This window comes from Meles meles, chromosome 19 (genome assembly GCF_922984935.1).
Source record: "Meles meles chromosome 19, mMelMel3.1 paternal haplotype, whole genome shotgun sequence".
Lineage (NCBI taxonomy): Eukaryota > Metazoa > Chordata > Mammalia > Carnivora > Mustelidae > Meles > Meles meles.
The window spans coordinates 55,929,702-55,951,813 of NC_060084.1; the positions used below are offsets into that span (position 1 = coordinate 55,929,702).

At 50.9% G+C, this 22,112-nt stretch overlaps 1 protein-coding gene across 1 annotated transcript; it reads left to right on the forward strand.

The window, feature by feature from the left end:
* The first annotated feature begins 781 nt into the window (after positions 1-781).
* Positions 782-19,968, forward strand: CACNG7 (calcium voltage-gated channel auxiliary subunit gamma 7). Its single transcript, XM_045988552.1, has 6 exons — positions 782-913; positions 3,476-3,700; positions 4,296-4,382; positions 4,747-4,887; positions 17,909-18,054; positions 18,472-19,968. The coding sequence occupies exons 2-6, from the start codon at positions 3,505-3,507 to the stop codon at positions 18,727-18,729; spliced, it is 828 nt and encodes a 275-aa protein (XP_045844508.1). The 5' UTR covers positions 782-913; positions 3,476-3,504; the 3' UTR covers positions 18,730-19,968.
* The last annotated feature ends 2,144 nt before the right edge of the window (positions 19,969-22,112 follow it).

Sequence of the window (22,112 nt, forward strand, 5' to 3'; positions counted from 1 at the left end):
GACTGGCCCGGCTCCCGGCTCCGCGGCGGCTGCAGGACCCGGCTCCGCTCTGCGCCCGCCTGCTGCTCTGGGGACCCCGGCCCGGGACGCCCCCTCCCGCCTCCTCCAGCCGCCCAGACCCCAGGCTCCGCCCCAGGCCTGGCCAGAGCCTCAGTCCTTATCAGGGGAGCCCCAGGATTGCCCCTGCTCTCTCTCCTTCTCAGGGTCTCTCTCTCTCCCCCTGTCTCTCTCTCTGTCTGTCTCTTTCCCTAGCGCAAGGTGTCTGGGTCTCAGCATCTCTCAGCCCAGGGCCTGTGAGCATCTCCCTGTCTCTCTGTCTCTCTGTCTCTCTGACCTGTCCGCTTCCAGAGCCCCAGAAGCTCTGAGCCCGAGGACAGCGGGATCTTAGACCTGATCTCTGCCTCTCCTTCTCTCTCTCTCTGTCTCTTCCAGGCCCCCTCAGTGTTGCCCCCAGTCGCCAGACCTGCGAGTCTCAGCATTCCTCAGCCTCGAGGTCTCGGTGGGAGTCTAGATCCTCGGCTCTGTCTGTCTGCTTCTCAGGGTGCCCCTGCCCCTCTCGGGCTCTCTGCCTCTGTTTCTATTCTCCTTCCCTCCCTGCCTCCCCCATTCTCAAGGCCCATTTCCCTCCCTCCCTGCAGCCTCCCCCTCCCTCCCCGCCCCTCCCCTCCTCCGCAGTAGCCAATGAGCGGCCGCGGGTCCCAGCTCCCGGCGCCGTCCGCCGAGTGAGGCCGCGGGCGCGGGGGGTGGGGGGTGGGAGGCCGGGAGGGGGCCGGGACGCCGGGCTCCGGGGCGGGGGCGGGGGGCGCGGGCACCGGCGACCCCGGTGGCGGCGGCGGCGGCCGGGGGAAGCCGCGGGGCCGGTCATGCGGCTGCGGGGCCCGCGGCCCGGAGCGTGCGCCCAGCCCTGAGCGAGGTGAGCGCGAGGGGAGGGTCCTGGAAGGAGTGGGGGCTCCTCTTAAGGTGGCTGGGAGCCGGGGGTTGGGGCTAAAAGGGGCCTGAGTGGCCCCGGGGTGTGGAATTCTGGCGGTCAGGACGCCCGAGTTCGGGAGGCAGTGGGGTGGGGGGGTAAGGGGACATTGGGCCTAGGGAATCCGGGAGGACGGTGTCCTAGGGTCCTGGAGTGGGGCAACTCTTCAGGTCCGAGTCTTAGGGACCGTGGGCGCTGAGGAGGGTGCCGGCCAGGTCCTTGAGGGAGGCGGTCCTGGAGGAAGGGAGGGAGGGCCCGGGCCCGGTGAGAGCAGGACGTGTCTGAGAAGGGGTCCCCAGAAACGGGGAATACGTTTCTGAAGAGATTGGAGGGTGACGGAGTTTGGACTTGGGGCTTGGAGAATGGGACTCCGGGGATCCGAATCCCTGAATCCAGGAGAGGCTGCATTAGATGAAGAAGGGTGAGAAGGTGGCTCCAGGCCTGGGGGAGGGTCCCAAAGGAGGAAGGGCTGGAGGAGAATGAGGCGATCTGGGCGGGCCATTTGGAGTGAGACGGAATCGGATCGAAGAAGGTGGGGGTTTCAAAGGGGAAGTAGAAACGTGTCAATGGGCAAGGTCCCAGCTGGGAGTCCAAGGAGCCCCGGGGGCGGGGGCGGGTGCGGGGGGACCTGAGGTCAGCTACTTGGGACCAGGCAATCGGGGTGACTGGGTTTTCGATGCTTGTTTCCGAGCTGAGCGGGCTGGAACAGGAGGCAGCTGGCGGTCAAGCCTTGGGACGGGGGATGGGAGGAAAAGAGCTGGTCAGAGCTCTGCCAGACTCGGATCCCTGACTCCTCCAGGAGGCTGGGGGGTGGGGCCTGGTGGGATGGGGGCTCTGGAGGCTGAGATGTGGGGGAGGGGCCGGGGTGATGAAAGTTGTCTGACTCCAAGATCCTTACTGGCATGGGGCAGAGTTTCAAGGCTCTGAGAATTCCAATGAGCCAGGTGTCAAGTCTTGGCTGCATTGTTGGGGAGTGTTTTGGGGTCTTAATCTTCATAGTTAGAAAAGATGATGGGGATCACTGGTATTCAGGGATGGTCTTTGGCTGAGATAGGATGAGATAGGATGGGGATGCCAAGTTGAGTCCCGCAAATCGGAATTGTGCAGTTTAGGGAAAAGTTGAGGGGGGGAGTCAGGGTGGTAGATAAGAGATTAGGAGCTCCCAGATTAGAATCTCTAGATATTTGACTGGAATTCGCAAGGCCACAGCTATGAACTGGGGACCTCTTGTTTTGAGGGCCTGGTGTTAGAGGGGTCAGAGTTCCAGGCTAGATGTTGAAAAAGGTTTTGTAATTGGGAGTCCTAGCATGGAAGTTGGAGTGCAAAATCTCTGATAGGGAATTTGGGGATCTTGTGATGGCCAAGGGGGATGAGGGGGTTGGGGATCCTGGGCTTCCTGTTTTGGGGTTTTAGGGTTATGAGCCCTGATCCCTAGTTTCAAGGATAGCCTAGGGTACTCTGGCTAGAGCGCTGAGTTGGAGGGGAAGGGGGTCCCAGATCATGGTTTTGACATTCTCAAATCTCTAGCCAAAATCTAGGCTCCAGGTCTCAGGGTCCCAGGGTCCTGAGATCCAGGACAGTCCCAGCATCCTAAGTTCAGGGTCCTGCCTGGATCTGGGATGGGGGGAATTCAGGTTCTGAAACCTGAGATCTGAGTCATGAGCCACGATCTCAGATTGAGGTACCAAATTAAGGTCAAGGCACAGGATCAAAGTTAGAAGGTCATGGGTCACAGTCCTGGTGTAAGACTTGACTATTAAAGGTCAAGATGAGAGTCCAAGGGTTTAAACCTAGGTTTAGACCTCTGCTCAGGTCTTGGTTAGTAGGTCCTTGGTTAGTAGGACCCTTAGGGTTCGGGTTAGTGACCTACTTGGGGGATTTCTGGTAATTATTTAGCAGAGTCCAAAAGAAAGGGGCCAGGGTGCCAGGAGGCAGGATTGGGGAAATATGCTTGGTTCCAGTATTGAAATGCCTGATCGGTGTAATAGTTTTTGAGCCCAGGCTCAAGGTTAAGGATTCTGGGGAGGTCTGGTGTTTAGGGTTAAGGTCTCTGGTCAGGGCGCAAGGTGAGGATTGGAGGGCCTGCTTCTGGCATTGAGAATATGGAAACTGAGTTCCTATTCAGAGTTATGAAGTTTGGGACCCAGGTCCAGCACATGTTTGGAGCTAAGGTTCAGTCTGTGGGTCTGGGCTGCAGTTTAGGGTTGGAAGGCTGGTCCTGGGGTTGGGGATCCAATGTGGTGTCTCTCATCAGGACCGAGAGCCAGAACAAAAGTGTCAGGTTTGGGAAGACCAGTCCTGGGGTTGAGGGTCAACAGTTGATGTCACCGGTTCAAATCCAGAAATAGGGTCATGGGTTAGGGCACGGAGGTCAGATTTGAGAAGTTTTTAGTTTACGAAATGGTGTCTCTGGCTTGGGGTCGGTGTCCCAGGTGGCTGCATGGAGCTGGGGACTCTAGTTAGTCCCAGCAGGGCTCTCCAAGGCCGCGGCTTCTTCTCGCATCTCAGGCCCCGCAGGGCGCCCCCCGCCGCTGAGGATGAGTCACTGCAGCAGCCGTGCCCTGACCCTGCTGAGCAGCGTGTTTGGTGCGTGTGGCCTGCTGCTCGTGGGCATCGCGGTCAGCACTGATTACTGGCTGTACATGGAGGAGGGAACGGTGCTACCGCAGAACCAGACCACGGAGGTCAAGATGGCGCTGCATGCCGGCCTCTGGCGAGTCTGCTTCTTCGCAGGTACAGACCCTACCTGTCCTCCATTCAACTGTCCTTGCCTTGCCTGGGACCCGAGAGTCCTTATCCACACTTCCATCCCTCGGGTTCTAGAAATCCAGAAACTGACCCTGTTTCCTCTCCTGGGGAGGCAAATTTCTACCCGGAGACCCGATTTCTAGCCCTTTATTTCCTGGATCTAAGAGCCCCCATGCCAAGACCCTAATCCCTGGAGAGCCCCCACTTAGAAGCAAGAGTCTAGCATCAGAGCTTGTCCCCTGCACAGTTTCGGTGTCGAATGGGCAGAATAAAGAATCCATGCCCTCCAGCGACCACAGAGACCCTCCTCCTTGGAACCCCCCTCCCGCCAATCCTCTTTAGGGATTCAGAAGTCCTGGCCCACAGCCCCTCCTCACTGGGACCCGGGGTTCCAGGCCTGTCCTCCATCCATGGGTCTCCAGGGAAGCTCAGAAGAGGAGCTCCCAGACCTTCTGTGGACCCCCCCCCCAAGAATAGTAAAGACAGTAATCCCTGGATCAAGCCTCATATACCCATCCCAGGGTCTCCCCACTGTGCCACCTGCCCCTCATCCAGCTTTGCTTTTGATTCTTACCCCCAGGCCGGGAGAAGGGTCGCTGTGTGGCCTCGGAGTATTTCCTTGAACCGGAGATCAACTTGGTGACGGAAAACACGGAGAATATTCTGAGTGAGGGGAAGCAGGGGCCCTCGACAAAAGGGGGAGCCAAGTCCTGGGAGAAAGGGCAGCACCAGGAAAGGGGTGGGGTGGAGGGGAGGAAGTGGAGGCTTGAAAGAAGGCAGTGGTTGGATGAGGAGGAGGAGCCAGGTTGATGGAGCGGGGCCTGGGCAATGGGTGGAGTCCACAGGAACAGGGTGGGGTCAACTTAAAGGGGTGTCGCCTGGGTGAAAGGGTCAGCAACGAAGTATGGGAAAGGGGAAGAGCCACATAAAGGGGCGGGGCCGTGCAAGAGACGTGGCCAGGGGAATGGGGAGGTGTCACCCCCCCCAGAGTCCCCCCTCACCCCTTGTCTCTCCCTTTACCCTTCCTTCAGAGACGGTGCGCACGGCCACCCCATTCCCCATGGTCAGTCTCTTCCTAGTGTTCACGGCCTTCGTCATCAGTAACATCGGCCACATCCGCCCGCAGAGGACCATTCTGGCCTTCGTTTCTGGCATCTTCTTCATCCTATCTGGTGAGCTCAAGGAAAGGACTTAGGGCCTGGGGACTGTTTTTGGTTCTGGGAACCTGTGGTCCCTCCTCCATTAAGAAAGCCACTTTGCTGTGTGACCCTGGAGGGTTTGCCCAACCTCTCTGAGCCCCTCTTGTCTTCTCTGTGAAATGGAGATAGCAGTACCCGCCTCACAGCTTGCTGGGGGGACCCCATTCTAGCGAGTATTTATTAGGTGCTTATTAGGCTCCGTTCTGACACCACAGCCCTGGGAGGGGAATGCTCTCACAGTCGCATCGTGCGGATGTACAAACAGACGCTGACTCAGGGCCGCACCACCATGGAGACAGAGCTGGGCTCACACACTTGCGGTCCACCCCTCCTGATATTTTAGCAGTTAACATACATCAAAGCTCTTTATTTCCTGTGCGACATTTTATTTGAGGAATTTTCAAACAGAAAAGTGGAAAGCATTTTGGAGTGAGTTCCCATGTACCCACCGCTCAGAGTCAGCGGTTACCCTGTGACTAGACTGGCTGTGTCCTGTGTCTGTCCATCTGTCCGTACTCCAGTCCACCTTATTATTACCTCTTTATGAGGTTCTGCGTGAGTCGTAAGTGTCCATACGCTTCATCCTGAGTCTGTCACCTTGCGTGTCATTAGCTACTTTTCAGTCTTTGTCTTTTATCTTTTGAGAGACGAGGCTCTTGTGCATGAGCGATCTCACACCCTTCCCATAACATCTCTGCTGCTGAGTTATTATTAGAACTCACTTGATAAAACGGGGGCACCAAGGCCCACAGTTGTGCGGGAGTCGCCCAAGACACCAGCCTGAGCTGGGGGGTGGGGAGTAGGTGGGGGGACCAAGTGTCCTGAGCTCCCGAGCAGAGTTCTTTCTCAGGCGTCACCCACCTCCCGTGTCAGCAGTATCTGGTCCAATTCGGTCCCTCTCGGCTCAGGTCGGCCAGGTCAGCCCAGGCCTAACACATTTAACTCATCGGTCCGGTCCATTCTGACTCCGTTCAAATTAATTCAACATCATTTCATCAAACTCCGGTCACGTCCTTTTTATCCAGTTGATATTTTATGAACAAACCCCGCTTCCAGCTGGCTTCCATACTGTCCCTTGGGGCCTGCACCCGAGTCCCTCTCTAGAATTGGCAAAGGGTTGAATGTCCCTGCTCCTTGGCCAGCTAAACCCCCCCTGCGCCTCCAGCCTAACCTGATGAGACCTTTTCCAGAGAAACGAGGGTGCAACTCCTGGTAAACTTGAATCATGGTGTGTGGAGCTAAAATAAGACACGTACGATATCACCATCCCAGAGCGTCAGAGCGGAAAGGTCTCATCATTTTTCATACGGAAAAATAGTGGCCTAGAGAGAGAGAAAGTGGGACAAGGGTAGGAAGCAGGGAGACTCTAATTCAATCCACCCAAAACACTAGAAGGAAGATCCCATTGTTTGCGGTTTGCAGAAGGGGCCACATAGCTCCGTGGAGGAGGGGCGGTCGACCCAGAGGGTGTTCGTGTCCCAAAACCCATACTCACACTCCCTCGGTCCCCCAGGCCCTGACTTCCCAGGGTCATGCTGAGGATCAATGGTGCTGTCAGGACTGGATGTCAGGCCTCTGTCAATAGAGAAATTTAGGGGGATTGAACCCTACTTCCGGAAGCCCTTCCTCGAGTTCATGTCATAGACTATGGCCTGTGTGTCCCACTTCAAGGAGTCCATTATGCGCTTTAAGGTTCTGAGGTGTAGTGACTGACGGTTCATGCCACTGCGAACCTGAAAGACCTGGGTGCAAATTCTTCCCCTTAACTGCATGGGCTCTCCATGGTCCTGAAACCCTATTTTTCTAAGGCCAGATTGTTTCCATTCAGCCTAGCGTGTAGGTGATTCTTGCCTACTGTCCAGTCCTGAGACAGAGGTGGGGTGAGGAAGGAGAGGGAGTGGGAGTTGGATTATAGAGAAAGGAGGGGGGAAAGGAGCCTTCGTTTGTGGAGTTGTCTAGAGGACAAACCCTGGTCTAGGGTTGGCAAACCTGTGTAGGGCCGAATAGTAAGTATTTCAGACTTTGTGAGCTGTAGGATTATAACATGAAAGGAAGCAGAGGTGAAGCGATGGGTGTGGCCGTGTCCCAGTGACCTTGCCTAATGGCCCTGGAATTTGAATTCCATCTAGTTTTCATGAGCCATGAAATGTTCTTCTTCCTTCGTTCCGTCTTCCACCCCAAACCCCCTGCACCTTTTACAGATGTAAAAACCATGCTTAGTTCAAAAACTGTGCAAAAACAGGTGCTGGGATACGTGGTAGTTTGCTGACCCCTGGTCTCCTCACAGATGTGAAGGGCCGACCCCGTGCTCAATAAACATGTACATTTGTTCATTCATAGTTGTAGTGTCAGCAGCAACCAAAACAATACACACTTGGTTGAGTGCCATGGTTGGGGGAAGCCCTAAGTGCTTTATGTGAGGTCTTTGTCTTTATTTCATAAGGCAGATGTCATTGTTGTTGTCATTCTCCAGGTGAGGAAGCAGAAACACCCAGAGGTTAAGTTGTTCCACAGTAGAAGGAGGATTCCCACCCAGGCCTTCCCCGTGGCACTGTACTGCCCCACCACAATTAAACGTCATCAAAAAATGGGGGGCCTGGTTGGCTCAGTCAGTAGAACATGCTACTCTTGATCTCAGGGTCATGAGTTCAACCCCAACATTGGGTGTAGAGATTGCTTAAAAAATAGGATAGTAAATAAGAAATAAAAAATTTTTAAAAATCATAAGAATGGGGGGCACCTGGATGGCTCAGTCTTTGGAGCATCCAACTCTTTTTTTTTTTTTTAAGATTTTATTTATTTATTTGACTGACAGAGATCACAAGTAGGCAGAGAGGCAGGCAGAGAGAGAGGAGGAAGCAGGCTCCCTGCCGGGTAGAGAGCCCAATGTGGGGCTCGATCCCAGGACCCTGGGGACGTGACCTGAGCCGAAAGCAGAGACTTTAACCCATTGAGCCACCCAGGAGCCCCATGGAGCATCCAACTCTTGATCTCAGCTCAGGTCTTGATCTCATGTCATGAGTTCCAGCCCTGCACTGGGCTCCATGCTGGGCATGGGGCCCACTTAAAAAAAATAATAAAAATGAAGGAGATTTATTTTTATTTTCAGGGTTTTATTTATTTGGGAGAGAGAGAGAGCATGAGAGGGAGAAGCGGACTCCCTGCTGAGCCGGGAGCCTCATGTGGGAACTCGATCCTGGGACTCCAGGATCATGACCTGAGCTGAAGGCAGTCCCTTAACCAACTGAGCCCCCAGGCACCCGAAAAATGAAGGAGATTTAAAAGGAAAGGGAAGGAGACAGTACCTGCATCTTAGATCTGGGAACAGAATAATCTAGTCTAATCCGTTCATGTTCCCAAGACTTGGAGAGAGAGATAGGAATTGCCTAAGGGCTGGTAAATAGTGGCATTGTCATTCAGTTCTGGAGAAAACAGTGGGAGGGTTGGGGCAGAGGAGGAACAGGGTCACGCCTGGGATTTAAGCATCTTCAGGGATGGACAAGCAGGAAAGAGAAGGGAAATGGGCAAACGAAGGAGGAAGCTTATGCAGTGGTCTGGGTAGGAGTAGCTGAGGCTAGGACTGGAAAGATGAAAGCAAGTGGATGGCTTTGATAGAGAAGGATATTGACAGAAGAATCAATGGAACCAGATGACTGGCTGGATATGGTTGGTGAGAGAAGCAGGGAGGAGGCTGGAATGACACTGACTCTCTTTTTCCAGGTCAGAAGAAGCATGTTTCCCTTGCAAAGCTGTCCTAACCTCTGCCCCTCAACACATCCTATGCATGTGCACTTTCATTTGCTCCTCAAGCATTTACACAGACATCCTACATTGGATGGCCCCACACTGAGCACTGACTATGTGGCTGAATCCTAGGTGAACGCTCACATCCAGTTGATGACAGAACAGCCCCAGCCACCTGTCCATCAAAACTACACACCTGCTTCAATCCCTTCCATGCTCATTAGGTTCCCACTGCACGTGTGGAACTCTCCATGCTAGCTCACAAGGTTTTCTAGGATTTAGTTAATGCTCAGATCTCTGACCTCATTTCCTAACCCACTAACACTCTCTCCATTGCTTACAACCTCAGCCACACTGGCCTCCTTCTATTCTTTGAAAACGCTTATCTCAGCCGCACATGAGGACTTTACACTCATTAGCCCTCCGTGCCTGGAATTCTCTTCCTCCTGATACTCAAAGGGCTCAAACTTTCCCTCTTCAGGGTTTCGTTCTGTGACCACAGTATATAATGTTATCTTGTCCCCATTATACCATCACTTTGCATGCTTTGTATTTGATTCATAGTTATTGTCATCTTACACGTTTTCCGTCTCCTGCTAGAATGTAAACTCTCACAAACATGGACCTTGACAAGCATGCTTTCATTTGTGTCTGCAGAGCCTAGATGAATTGGTGGTACAAAGTACACACTGAAGTATTTGTATAAGAGAGGAATGATAAGGACAACTTAGGGCATTCTGGGAAAGGGGAGGATGTATTAACTTGGCACAGTCGGGTGGTGGGGAGGGGGGAATGACTTAGGAGGGCTTCCAAGAGGAGGTGACATCTGAGTAGATGAAGCTGAAAGGGTGAGGGCGATTTTTTTCAAGTGAGGCAAGAATAGTGCCTTATAGGGAGGTGGAAGTCCCAGCATCTGTTAATGCCCCAGAAAGCATGGAACACAGGTAGACGCATGTGCAGCTCTCCATGGTGCTGAAAGCCTATTGTTCTAAGGCTGGGCTGTTTCTACTCAACCTGGAATGTAGGTGATTCTTGCTTACTGTGCAATTCTGGGGTGAGAGGGAAGAAGGAGTGAGAGTTGGATTACAGAGAAAGGAAGGGGGAAAGGAGGGAGAAAAAGAGGAAAGGAGAAAAAGGGGGAAAGAAGATTATTTTTTAAGAACCAGAGCCACTATAAAAATATCCAAGAAAGAAAGAATGGCAAGAATAACTTACCTTTTGTGATTGTTTTCATGTGATTTTCAATTACTAAAAATAAAAACAAAAGCAACAAAGAATAGCAAATGTTCTTTCTCTTTGGAAAGATTTGTTTCCTTATCAACTCTTGTCCCTGATTCGCCTGCAGAGACCGTTACTTAGAACTATAATGTGAAACATGGAGCTTAAGGTGTGTGTTTGGGCGGTTAGCAGGAATCAGATCACAGAGTCTAGAATGTCAGGTGGAAGAATGAAAAACCTTCTCCTCTGGTCAGTAAGGAGCCAAGGAAGAATTTTTTTTTTCTTTTTAAAGATTTTATTTACTTATTTGACAGAGCAAGAGGGCACAAGCAGGGGCAGTGGGAGAAGATGAGAGAGAAGCAGTCTCCCTGTTGAGCAGGGAGCTTGACGTGGGGCTGGATTCCAGGATCCTGGGATCATGACCTAAGCCAAAGGCAGACACTTAACTGACTGAGTCCACCAGGCACCCCTCCAAGGAAGAATTTTGATAAGAGAAGGATTGAGTTTTTGTGGGTTTTAGGAAGAACCAGGATCTAAAGCAGGGGACAAGGATTTAGGGGTAATGGTAAAAGCATATAAAGTAAGTTTTAACTGGTTTAGAAGACTTGTGTTTGCAAGAATGGTGTTGATTTATGAGATGGAGGAAGTAAAATGGACTTGGGCTGATGACAGAACATCTTTGCTGGATGAGAGAGAGACTAAAATCAGGATTACTCCCCTGCATTGGACTAGGGTAACTGAGTGAGTGTGGACTGTGGGATTCCTTTGCTATCTCTTTTCTTTAAACCTACTCATCTTTCTAGACCTATCTCAGATGCTTTTCCACCATGTAACACTTTGTGGGCCTTCTCTTCTTGAATATCAAAATCATGGAATACTAGAAACTAAAAGTGCTATGGAAGTTCAGAGCAAGGAAAGGTTCATTCTTAGAGGAAATGAAGAAATGCTAGGGTTTGGCATGGGTTCAAAAAGGGGAAGAAATTAATGATCTTTTCTAGAAGCCCCAGTTGCTTGGCAGGTACACTTATCCATTCAACTGGTGTTTAGTACGTGTTGGATCTTGTGCTAGATGGTAGGGGTGCAAGAGGAAATAATAGGCTAGTTCCAAGTATCCTGGTGGAGAGAGTGATGGGGGGGCATTATTTTATCTCAATCACTCCAGTGTTTTAAGGAAAACTTTGAAATTGATAGAATAGTGCAATGAGGACTAGTCTACCTTCCTCCACTAAAATCCTGCATTTTGCTGATGTTTTTGCCATATTCTCCCTCCTTTTTTTAAAAAGGAAATGATGTTTTTGCCATATCCTCCCTCTCTTTTTTTAAAAAGATTTTATTTATTTATTTGACAGAGAGCACAAGTAGGCAGAGAGGCAGGCAGAGAGAGAGAAGGAAGCAGGCTCCCCACTGAGCAGAGAGCCTGATATGGGGCTTGATCCCAGGTCCCTGAGATCGTGACCTGAGCCAAAGGCAGAGGCTTTAACCCACTGAGCCACCCAGGTGCCCCTCCCTCCTTCTCTCTTTCTCTTTCTCTCCACACATACTTTTTTAGGTCTTTACTATTTCAAAATAAGTCACAGGCATCATGACAGTTCATTTATAAACACTGTAGTATGCATCTCTGAAGAGGAAGGACATTCTTCTCCTACAATGCCATTATCATACCAAGAAATTTTGCCATAGTTCCATAGTATAATTTATCCCATTTTCAGACTGTCCCATTGTTTAAAGAATGCCTTTTATAGCTCCCCCCACCACCACCACTGGGATTCAGTCTTGGTTCACACACAGCATTTAGTTCATGTCTCCTTTACTCTAGACTAGTTCCCCCACTATTTTCTTTTTTACAACACTGACTTCTAAAATGAATTGCATTACAAAAATATAGAAGGAATAGTATAAATAAATGAAATCCCATGTATCCTTCCCTCGGTTTCAGTAGTTATCAACATATGGTGAATCTTTTTTTAGTCATACTGCCGTATCTCCCTTCTGTACTTCAGTACATTATTTTAAGGCAGACTCAACCATTAAATCATTTTATGCACAAATATTCCAGTATATCCCTGAGAAATAAGTACTTTGTTATTTAACGTAGCCATCATGCCCAAACAATTAAGAGTAGCTACTTAATATCATTTAATACCTAGTCAGTGCTCAACTTCCCCTCCCTTGTCTCATAAATAAATGCTTTTTTACAGTTAGTTTGTTGCAAATCAAGTTTCAAATTCCACTTGTGCATTTAGCAGATAGATCTCGGAAGCTTCTTTTAATCTATAATAGTCTCTCCCCTATTGGTTCCTTGCCATTTATTTGTTGAAGAAATCTGGACGTTTGTCTTGTAGAATGCCTACACCCCTGAGTTTTCTCACTGTGCTCTCTCTCTCTCCTGTTGTGGTGTAAGGTACTCAATCATCCCTCTGTTTTCTTATAAAACTGCTGTTGATCCAATCCAGATTTGTGGGTTTTGTTTCTGTTTTGAGGTGCTTTTTTGGAGGCCAAAAATACTTCATAGATAGGGGGTGCTGTTTACATCCTACCGCACTGCATGCAGACACATAAGAATGCCCCGTTGGCTCTCTTCCTGAGATATTAAGGATGATCACTGGTTCAGGTGTTACCAGCTTGGCCCCCGTCACTGTCCTATTGAAGACTGGAGGCCAGGGCATCATGTAGAATGCCCCACATCCTAGGTTGGTTTGACTGTTTTCCCAAGGCATCATTTGATTTGCTCCTGTTTCCTTGTGTTCTCTGTAACCTGGAGTTCTGTCTAGACTAGAGGCTTTATTAGATTTGGGTTAAATGGGTTTGGCAAGTAAACAGAGGCAGAGCTGGTGCCTGTTCCTTATATCCCAGCCCTTCAGGTGACAAAGACTGTCAGGTGGAAACTTGATCAAGTTGGAACCCTTGAAAAAAGTGGTGACCATAGGGGCTGTTCATTGATAAGGCACATTTTCCTCTTTCCAGTTAATATGTGGTTTGCCAGGTAATGCTTTGGTACCTTGGGAAGGTAAAACCCTCGCCCATTCTACTGAAATTTGGGGGGAAAATTTTAAACCTACTGAAAAGTTGCAAAAATAAAACAGTGAACTCTCATATACCCTTCATCTGGACCAAATTTTAATATTTTGCAACATTTGCTTTCTCTCTCTCTCTATGTATCTGTAAGTGTATATATCATATCTGAGATATTTACAGACATAAGTTTATGAACCACTGGAACATAAGTTGCAAACACCTCACTCCTAAATACTTCAGCAAGTATCTCCTAAAAACAAGTGTATTCCCTCTTCTCACCACAGTGTAATAATCAAATTCAGGAAGTTTAACATTTGTCCAATCTTATAGCTAAAGCACAGTCCATACTCTGATTTCACCAATTGTCTCGGTGTTGTCTCTTAGAGTCATTTTCCCCCCATTCAGTATCCGATCTAGGATCATGGTTTGTATGTCTTTGTCCTGTCTCTTTTGTGGCCTTTTATCTTTTATGGAGCGCCCGCGCCTTTTTAAAAAAGAAATATCTTTGATGTTGGCTTTTTTTTTTTTTTTTTTTTAAGAGAGCGGCCAGTCACCTAGTAGAATGCCCATGGTTTTCTTAGGAATGGATTTGGGTTACACATTTTCAGCAGGAATCCTACGTAAATGGAGTCACGGCAGGCTCGCGTCGGGAGTGAACAGTGTCCATCTGCCCTGCTTTTGGTGGCGTTAGTTTTAGTTGCTTGCCTGAGATGGGATGTTAGGTTCCTTTATGACAAAGGGAGTTTAAAAAAAAAAATCTCCTGGGGCACCTGGGTGGCTCAGTGGATTAAGCCGCTGCCTTCCGCTCAGGTCATGATCTCAGGGTCCTGGGATCGAGCCCCGCATCGGGCTCTCTGCTCTGCAGGGAGCCTGCTTCCTCCTCTCTCTCTGCCTGCCTCTCTGCCTACTTGTGATCTATCTCTCTGTCAAATGAATAAATAAAATCTTAAAAAAAAATCTCTTTATAGTTAATAGATATTCCAGGGGAAGTTTCTGTCGGGTGTACAGACAGATTTAACATGATTTAATGGCCACTGACGATGCTGGCTGGGATCCTAAGATTACTTGTAGGGTTGCAAATGGTGTTTTGTAAATCTGCTATTCCATCTACATGTATACCACCAAAAAGAAGAATTTTCTCTTTTGTTTTATTATTTATTTTTTAAAAGTATGTCAGTATGGGTTCACATTTTTAAAAATTCAGCATGTTCTATGCCATTCCTTTTCTTTTTTTAAGATTTTATTTATTTATTTGCCAGGGAGAGAGAGAGTGCACACAAGCGGGGAGCACCAGGCAGAGGGAGACATAGGCTCCCTGCTGAGCAGAGAGCCCAAGGTGGGGCTTGACCCCAGGACCCCGGGCTCATGACCTGAGCCAGACGCAGCCACTTAGCCGACTGAGCCACTACTGATTTATTTTAGAGACAGTGTGGTGCATAGGTGAGCATCCACACTGAGTGGGACGGGCAGAGGGAGAGGGAGAAAAGCAGACTCCCCGCTGAGTGTGGGGTCCATCCTGGGGGGACTCAGTCTCACAACCCTGGGATCATGACCTGAGCCAAAATCGAGTAATGCAGATGCCCCAGTACAGGCCTTACTTCCATTATTCTTTTTATCCTTCCACTTGTCCCTAGTTGGATCAGGGATCCCCTTTCAAAGTAGTCCCTACATCCTCTTCTGACATGTTCCTCTCATTTTTTGAGTTTTTCCTTCCTTTGTGGCCCAAGTACAATTTTATTGCCTCTCCCCCAGGCTTCAAATGAGCGATTTCTTCTGGAAGCCCTTGCTTCTTCTTTAGTGGGGGATGCTGTTAGAGGCCAAAAGCCGGGCGCTAAGTATACTCATTGCTACTGACACCCAGGGTTTTCTTCATCTTGCGCCATTCCGATCTGTGTCTTCCGTTTTTTGGCACCAGCCCCCTAATGATCAGTATATTTGCAAATGTGCTCAGCCCTACAACTGCTTAAGGGCTGCGGCCTCTAGGCTGCTCCCCCAGGAAGAAGTAAGGTTCCAAGTTCCTTTGCAGATCTTTTGTCTTTACAGTGAAATGTAATCAAAGTACTGTATCCAAGAGTTACTAGAATACTTTTACCCCTTCCTAGGGTGGTATCATCATTGGACACAAAGTTAGCTACGTTTATTTTTGTTTGTATCCAACTTTAGGCTTTCTGTCCCCAACCTTGTTGATCTTAGCTTTCAAATGTAGAAACGACGAGCATTCTTCCAAGGGTCCAAATCACAAAAGAACATGTATTCGGAGGAGTGCCGCTCCCTTCCTTCCTTTCCACCTCCTGTAGGTGACCAGCCTCATTCGTTTGCTTTCCTTACTGTGTCTCTTTTTGCAAAAATAAGCAGATGCCCATTTGTATTTTATTTTATTCATTTATTTGCTTAAAAGCTAGCATCCTGTATACTCTTTTGAGCGTTACTTTTTTTTTTTTTTAAACTGAGTGACAGCGTCAGGAACTATCATTGAACTCCAGTTCCCAGGGACCTTGCTCATTCTCATTTCACAGTGACACAGTCCTCTGCTCCGTGATGTTTCCCAGTCTGTCCCACTAATCCTCTATGTAAGTTCTTTTAGGTCATCCCCGGGGTTTTGTAGTTTCTGGTAATGACATGAATTAGCATGCGTCTGTGTCCTTTTGTGTGGACGGACAGATAGCTCCAGAGGAATTACTATGGGTTAGATGGCGGAGTCGAAGGGCAGACCCCTGTGCGGTTTGGGCAGGCATGGCCAGATGCCCTTCCACTGGGGTTGAGCCATTTTGCATTTCCACCAGCAACGCATAAGAGCTTGTCTCCCCATCTCCCTGGCCTCATCAAAAGAATATGCTGTGAAACTTTTTTTTTTTTTTAAAGATTTTACTTATTTATTTGTCAGAGAGAGAGCGAGTGAGCACAAGCAGGAGGAGCAGCAGGCAGAGAGGGAGAAGCAGGCTCCCTGCCAAGCAGGGAGCCTACCTTGGGGCTCCATCCCAGCACCCTGAGATCATGACCTGAGCCAAAGGCAGGAAGACAGATGCCTAATGACTGAACCCCCCAGGGACCCCCAGTAACATTTTATTTACACACCCTGACATGAGGAATCCATATACTTTGCAAACCGAGATACTACCATGAACAAAACATGAAGTTCACAGAATTCGGTGGTTGTGGTATATTTGCCAGGTTGTGGGACCACCCCCGTGGCCTGACTTCACAACATTTTCATCACCCCAGCAAGAAACCTCATACCCTTTAGAGACAGCCAGTGGGAATCTCCCCTCCACCTCGCTCCTTGGCAACCACTATTCCACTTTCTCTCTCTATGGATTCGCCTATTTTCGACATGGCTTATAAATGGAATCGTACGCTATGTATCTGCCTTCTTTCTTTGAGCTTATTTTCCGAGTTCATCCATGTGGCAGTATAAATCAGTATTGCATTCCTTTTTTTGGCTGAATAATATTCCTTTATACGGCTATCCCACATTTTGTTTATGCATTTAGTTGATAGACACTTGGGTTGTTTCCACTTTTTGGCTATTATGAAGAATGCTGCTACAAACATTCATGCAAAGTTTTTGTGCGAACATATGTTTCCTATTCTCTTGGGTGGAGATACCTAGCAGGGGAATCGCTGGGTCATGTGGTAATTCTATCTTTAACACTCGGAGGAACTGCCAAATGAAACTCATATACTTTTTACATGCCACAAAATACCACTCTTCTTTTGATTTTTTTCCGACAGTTTAATCACAGAAAAGCCATTCTTAGCTCGCAGGCCATACAAAGGCAGGGGGTGGGCTGGATGGAGCCCATGGGCGGTCGTTGGCTGACCCTGTTGTAGGCAGTGGCAGGAATACAGATTGTGAGGGGAACACAAGTGTTTATTTGTCAGATTCTGGGGGAAGATGCCAATGGGGGTGACTTGGATTGATTTAGGGTAGGACACCTGATCACCTCCTTAAGCCGCACTTGGTATGGCTGCCGTTTAAAAGAGGTTCAGCTTGAAGAAGTGGCAGTTGCCTCTTAGGATGTTGTCTCTGTGTGCCTCTGTTCCCTCAGCTGTCAGTGTTGATAAAAAATGATACCCACGTGGAGGGGCGGCTGGGAGGTTTGAAGAAGTTGATAAACACACAGCACTGAGAACAGTGCCTCGTACAGGGCAAGACCTATATGAGCGGTTGCTATTGTTTTATTAATATTATTACTGATGTTGTGGCTATTATTATCCACAGTTTCAACTCAGGCCTCATCCTCGTCCCCCTGGCATGTCACAACTAGTCTCTCTCTTCAGTTTCTTCCCAGAGCCAACCATCCTGCAAGGGTTCTTCTAACACTCTGAGCTGAACCTGCCCTTCCTCTGCTCCAGACCTTCCATGGCTCCCTAGTGCCCGTGGCATCTATGCCAAGCTCCGCAGCTTGGCATTTGAGGCCCATCATGGCCATGTCTCTGCCCCTTTCTCTGGCCTCATATTTTATGGCTGGGGCTGGTGTTTTGGCTATATGGATGGATCAGTTCGGTACTCCCTCTCCAACCCTTTGGCCACGCTGTTCCCTCTGCCTAGAGTGGTAAAACTGTGTACTCTTCTCCCCAGGCCTCATCCTTTAGGACTTGGACAAAGGCCCTTCTTCCAGGAAGCTTTCCTTGACTTCCCCTGCACCACCCCCCACCCCTGCCCGTCCCCTAGGTGGGTTGGTGTCTCTTCTGGACCCACAGGACTCTCTGCTGCTACTTCCCTGACTGCGCATATCACCACTTATGTGACACCCACCAATGCCCATATTTGCCTTCACCAATTGCACTGTGAACTCCTGGACTGTAGATTAGGGGAGGGGAAGAGAAAGTTCATTCATTTCTGGAATCCCTGCAGCCAGCCAAGGCCCAGCACACAAAAGGTTTCAAAAAATGGATTTAGTTCAGGACTGAGCAGAGAGGAAAGGGGAGGGGATGGTGGTGAGATGGGGGAGGGGCTGGGGCTGGAGAGAGGGACCCTCCGCTAAGATACCAAGGACACCCTTTGCTCCCCCAGGCCTCTCCTTGGTGGTGGGCTTGGTTCTCTACATTTCCAGCATCAACGACGAGGTCATGAACAGGCCCAGCAGCTCTGAGCAGTATTTCCACTATCGCTATGGGTGGTCTTTTGCCTTCGCTGCTTCCTCTTTCCTCCTCAAAGAGGTGATGTCTGTGGGGCCCAGAGAGGAATGGAGACGGGTCTGGGGGCGGGAGGCTCATTCCTGGGTCCAGGAGGAAGAGGAAACCGGGGGTATAAACTCTGGATTTAAAAGGGAGGCGGTGACTGAGGACCTAACCCCTGGGTCCTGGAGGAGGGGTCTGGCAGCTCCCAACTTCTGGGGTCCTGGTGTAGGGGAGGGGCTGCGGGCCTGGGCTCACTCCTGGGTCTGAGGGAGGAGGGGCTAAGGGTCTGAGGGAGGAGGGGGCTTCGGGTTTGGACTCCAGGGAATGAGGGAGGAGGGGGCTGGGAGTCCGGACTCCTGGGTCTGAGGGAGGAGGGCCTAGGGGGTGGGTCTGGAGTCTTGGGGTTCTTGGGAGCTCGGGGCCAGCCTCTGGGACCCTGACCCTGCGTTGCCACAGGGGGCCGGCGTGATGTCCGTGTACTTGTTCACCAAGCGCTACGCGGAGGAGGAGATGTACCGCCCGCACCCGGCCTTCTACCGCCCCCGCCTCAGCGACTGCTCCGACTACTCGGGCCAGTTTCTGCAGCCCGAGGCGTGGCGCCGCGGCCGCAGCCCCTCCGACATCTCCAGCGACGTCTCCATCCAGATGACGCAGAACTACCCTCCCGCCATCAAGTACCCGGACCACCTGCACATCTCCACCTCGCCCTGCTGAGGCCCGCCCCTCGGCTCTCCCTCCTCCTTCCCCTCCTCCTCCTCCTCCTCCGCCTCCTCCGCCTCCTCCCTTGGGGGTCTCCCGGCCCCAGGGCTCCGCTCCCTCCCTCGGGACTTCACGCCCCCGCCCCCCCCCAAGGATGCTGCGCACGCTTTAGCCCCGCCTTCTTCTCGGTGGCCCCGCGCCACCGTGCTGGTCCCTTCTACTTTCCAAGGGCTCCTCCCCCCTTCGGAGTCTCTCGACCTCCTCGGTCCCAGCCACGCGCAGACGGCCCCCACTTCTCCCTGGTCCCGCCCCCTCCCTCGGGCCCTCCCCTCCCCTCCCCTCCCCTCCAGTTCTGGGCGGTGGGTTTCCCTGCCCCGCGCACTGCACGCGGGGGCCCCGCGGTGCAGGCACCCACCTACCCTGAGCCCCGCGGCCTGCCACCTCGCCGCAGGGGCGCTGCGCTGGAGAGTAGGTTGGGCAGCCGCCTGGATTGCCAACCAGCCTCTTCTCGCCTCGGCCCCGGCTTCTCTATTTCCCCGCCCAAACTCATCTCCGGATCTTCTGGGCCGGCGGGTGCAGCGGGCGGTCTTCTTGCTGGCCCGCCGCTGCAGGGTGGGGTGGGAGGCTGGAGGCCGGGGCGTGCTCAACCCGGTGCCCCCCCCCCAAACTCAGTTCTCTGCTCCCCTGGGAGATCCCATTATTCCTCACCGGCTGGGCTTTTCTCGGCCTCCTGAAGGTCACCTGCCTTTCAGGGGGCGCCGTCGGAAGATCTCCGTGCTTTCTCAGCTGCCCTTGGCTTCTTTTTCTTTCTCTTCCTCTTCCTCGAGCTCTGTCTCCCTTCCTCCTTCCTTCCGCTCACCCAAAGCCCCTAGGTGCATCTAGCCCCGCACGCCACAGGACAGGGCTGGAGACCCTAGGGTGGAGGGAATTCCTCCGTGCCATTTCCACACCTGTGCCGGCCTCTTCCCCCTCGAGGCCCCGTCGGGGGAGGGAGAGGCAGTAGCGGGGGTCGAACCCCCCCAAACCTCGAAGTCTTCCATTTTCTGGCACTCCCCCTCATTGAAGTCCCCCTTCCCATCTCAGACCCCCAACTCTGGCCTCTTTCAAGGGTCCGTCCGCCCCCTTGGACAGATTTGGGGGGAAGGTCATCAGAAACTCGCCCTTCCCCCCGTTAGGGGGGGCGGGGGCGAGGTAGCACAGTGCTGTACTCGGAACAAGAAAGGCCCCCGGGGTGGGGGGAGGGGGCAGGGGAGGGACGGGGGCTTTTAGTTTGCATCTTAGGTGGGAGGGGGGAGGGGGGACCGCAGCAGTTAACCTGTCTTTACGCAGCGATTTTTAACGAGGCTGGGGGGAGGGGGGTTTGGGGGTGGGGAAGGGGTGGGTTGGGGGTCCTGGCTCTGTTATTTGCCGTGTATCATATGTAAATACCGACAGAAACTTCAATAAACTTTATTTCAAACACGTCTCCGCCTGCCGCGGGGGAGGGGATCGGATACAGGGTCTGGGTACTGGTCTCTGCCCCCAGGGTGGGGGCCTCTGAGTCCCGCAGAACAAGGTTAGGTTGGTCTTTGTTAAGTAGCTTAATCGCCCTCATTATTAACAGCAGCACTTTATAATTCAGTCCGTGTAAAGCGCGTAGGACAACAAACGACATCCATCAGGATCATAAAAATTAACTCTTGGTGTCACCATGACCACTTAGAGTACTGTTCCTCTTGCTCGCCTGCCTTCTACATTTATTGCTTCATCGGGTTTTCTCCCCACGCCCACATGTTGAACGTCCTGAAGTCATTTTGCAGATAGGGCCCTGGAGGGGAGATGACCCACCAGGGTCGCGTAGCTTCAAAGTGGCGGAGGTCGAGCTGAAAGCAGGTTCACCTGGTGCCCAAGCCTCCGCTTCCCTGCGCTCCCACGGGGAGCAGCGGGCTCTGTTGGGAAACCACAGAGGGGTTCTGTTGCGCCCCTACTGTGGGATGCACGCGTTCCTCCCCAACGTGATCTCACGAGATGTTCCCTGCAGCCCCTGTCTGAGGCTTCCGAGCGGGCCCTGAGATCTGTGATCTCACCTACTCCACGGAGGGCCTGAAAAGAGTCTGGATGTTTAACAAGCTTCTCCTTGAAGCGTGTTGGAAAGGAAACAGCACCAGCCCTTCGGCTCTTTGCCTTTTGGGGACCTAGGCTCTTGGGGGCGATCAGGACAGCTCCCACAATCAAGACCACGCTCGTTGGATTCTCCCAAACCTCTTGGAACTAGACATTGCAAACAGCCCCATTTTGTAGAGGAAGAAACCAGCACACCGGAGATAAGATCACCCAGCTGGTAAGATGCCAGGGAGAAATTTCTCCCAGGCCTGTCTGATCCCAGAACCGCCTCTCTCAAGCCACTCTATTTCACTACCATGACTTCGAAGCAAACTCATCCTGTGACCTTGAGAAGTCTTTTAATCTCTGGGGCTTCAGTTTCTTTTTCTGTAAAAAGGAGGGGGGATGGGCTAGAAGTACTCCAAATCCCTCTGGAACAGGGAGAGTGGTGGGGGCAGGTTAGCAGGGAAGAAGACGATTCAGCAGGATTAGATTCCCTGAGGGAAATATTCGGAGTCATTTCCAATGGTTTCAGGAATTTCTGGAGGTCATGCTTGAGATCTGGTTGGCAAAGAGGTTTCAGCTCCTTTGTCAAGAGGAATCGATTCCTACTGACTGCCTGGAGCATGGTGTGGAGGATTTTGAATATCTGTCTGCTCAGTGGGAAGGGATGTCCCCATTGGTTGGGTTGATTGGTGCTGTCTGCCATCCCTGTCGATTGGTGCTGTCTGTCTTGCCTGCAGAAAGGGCAGTTTTGGTTTGCTCATTTTGTCCAAAACTTAACAACCTAATGTCCTAAAGTTTAAGTTCTTTTTTAAAAAAAAGAACTGACCGAGGTTTTCGTTTTTGTTTGGTTTGGTTGTTTTGTTTTTTACATTTTTGAAAATGGAATGAGATCTTAAAGATTAAAGATTTCTTTATCTTTATTTATTTTTTAATTAATTTATTTATTTGAGAGAGAGAGATAGAGAATGAGAAGGAACAAGTGGGGGGAGGAGCAGAGGGACAAGCAGGCTCCCCGCTGAGCAGGGAGCCCCATGCGGGACTCAATCCCAGGACCTGGGATCATGACCTGAGCCTAAGGCAGAGACTTCACCCACTGAGCCACCCAGGAGCCCCAGGCACACGTGTTTAAATCCACACGCAGCTGAATACATAGTGCATACATGGTCATTTTGACACGGCATTTATCGTTGTGTACACAGAGTTCTGCCCCTCCCAGTTTCACACGACCATGTATTATGAAGAGTATTCAGTGTCAGTTATATAATGCTACCTTATTGTTTTTCAAGGACTCTTAATAACAACAGTTTGCA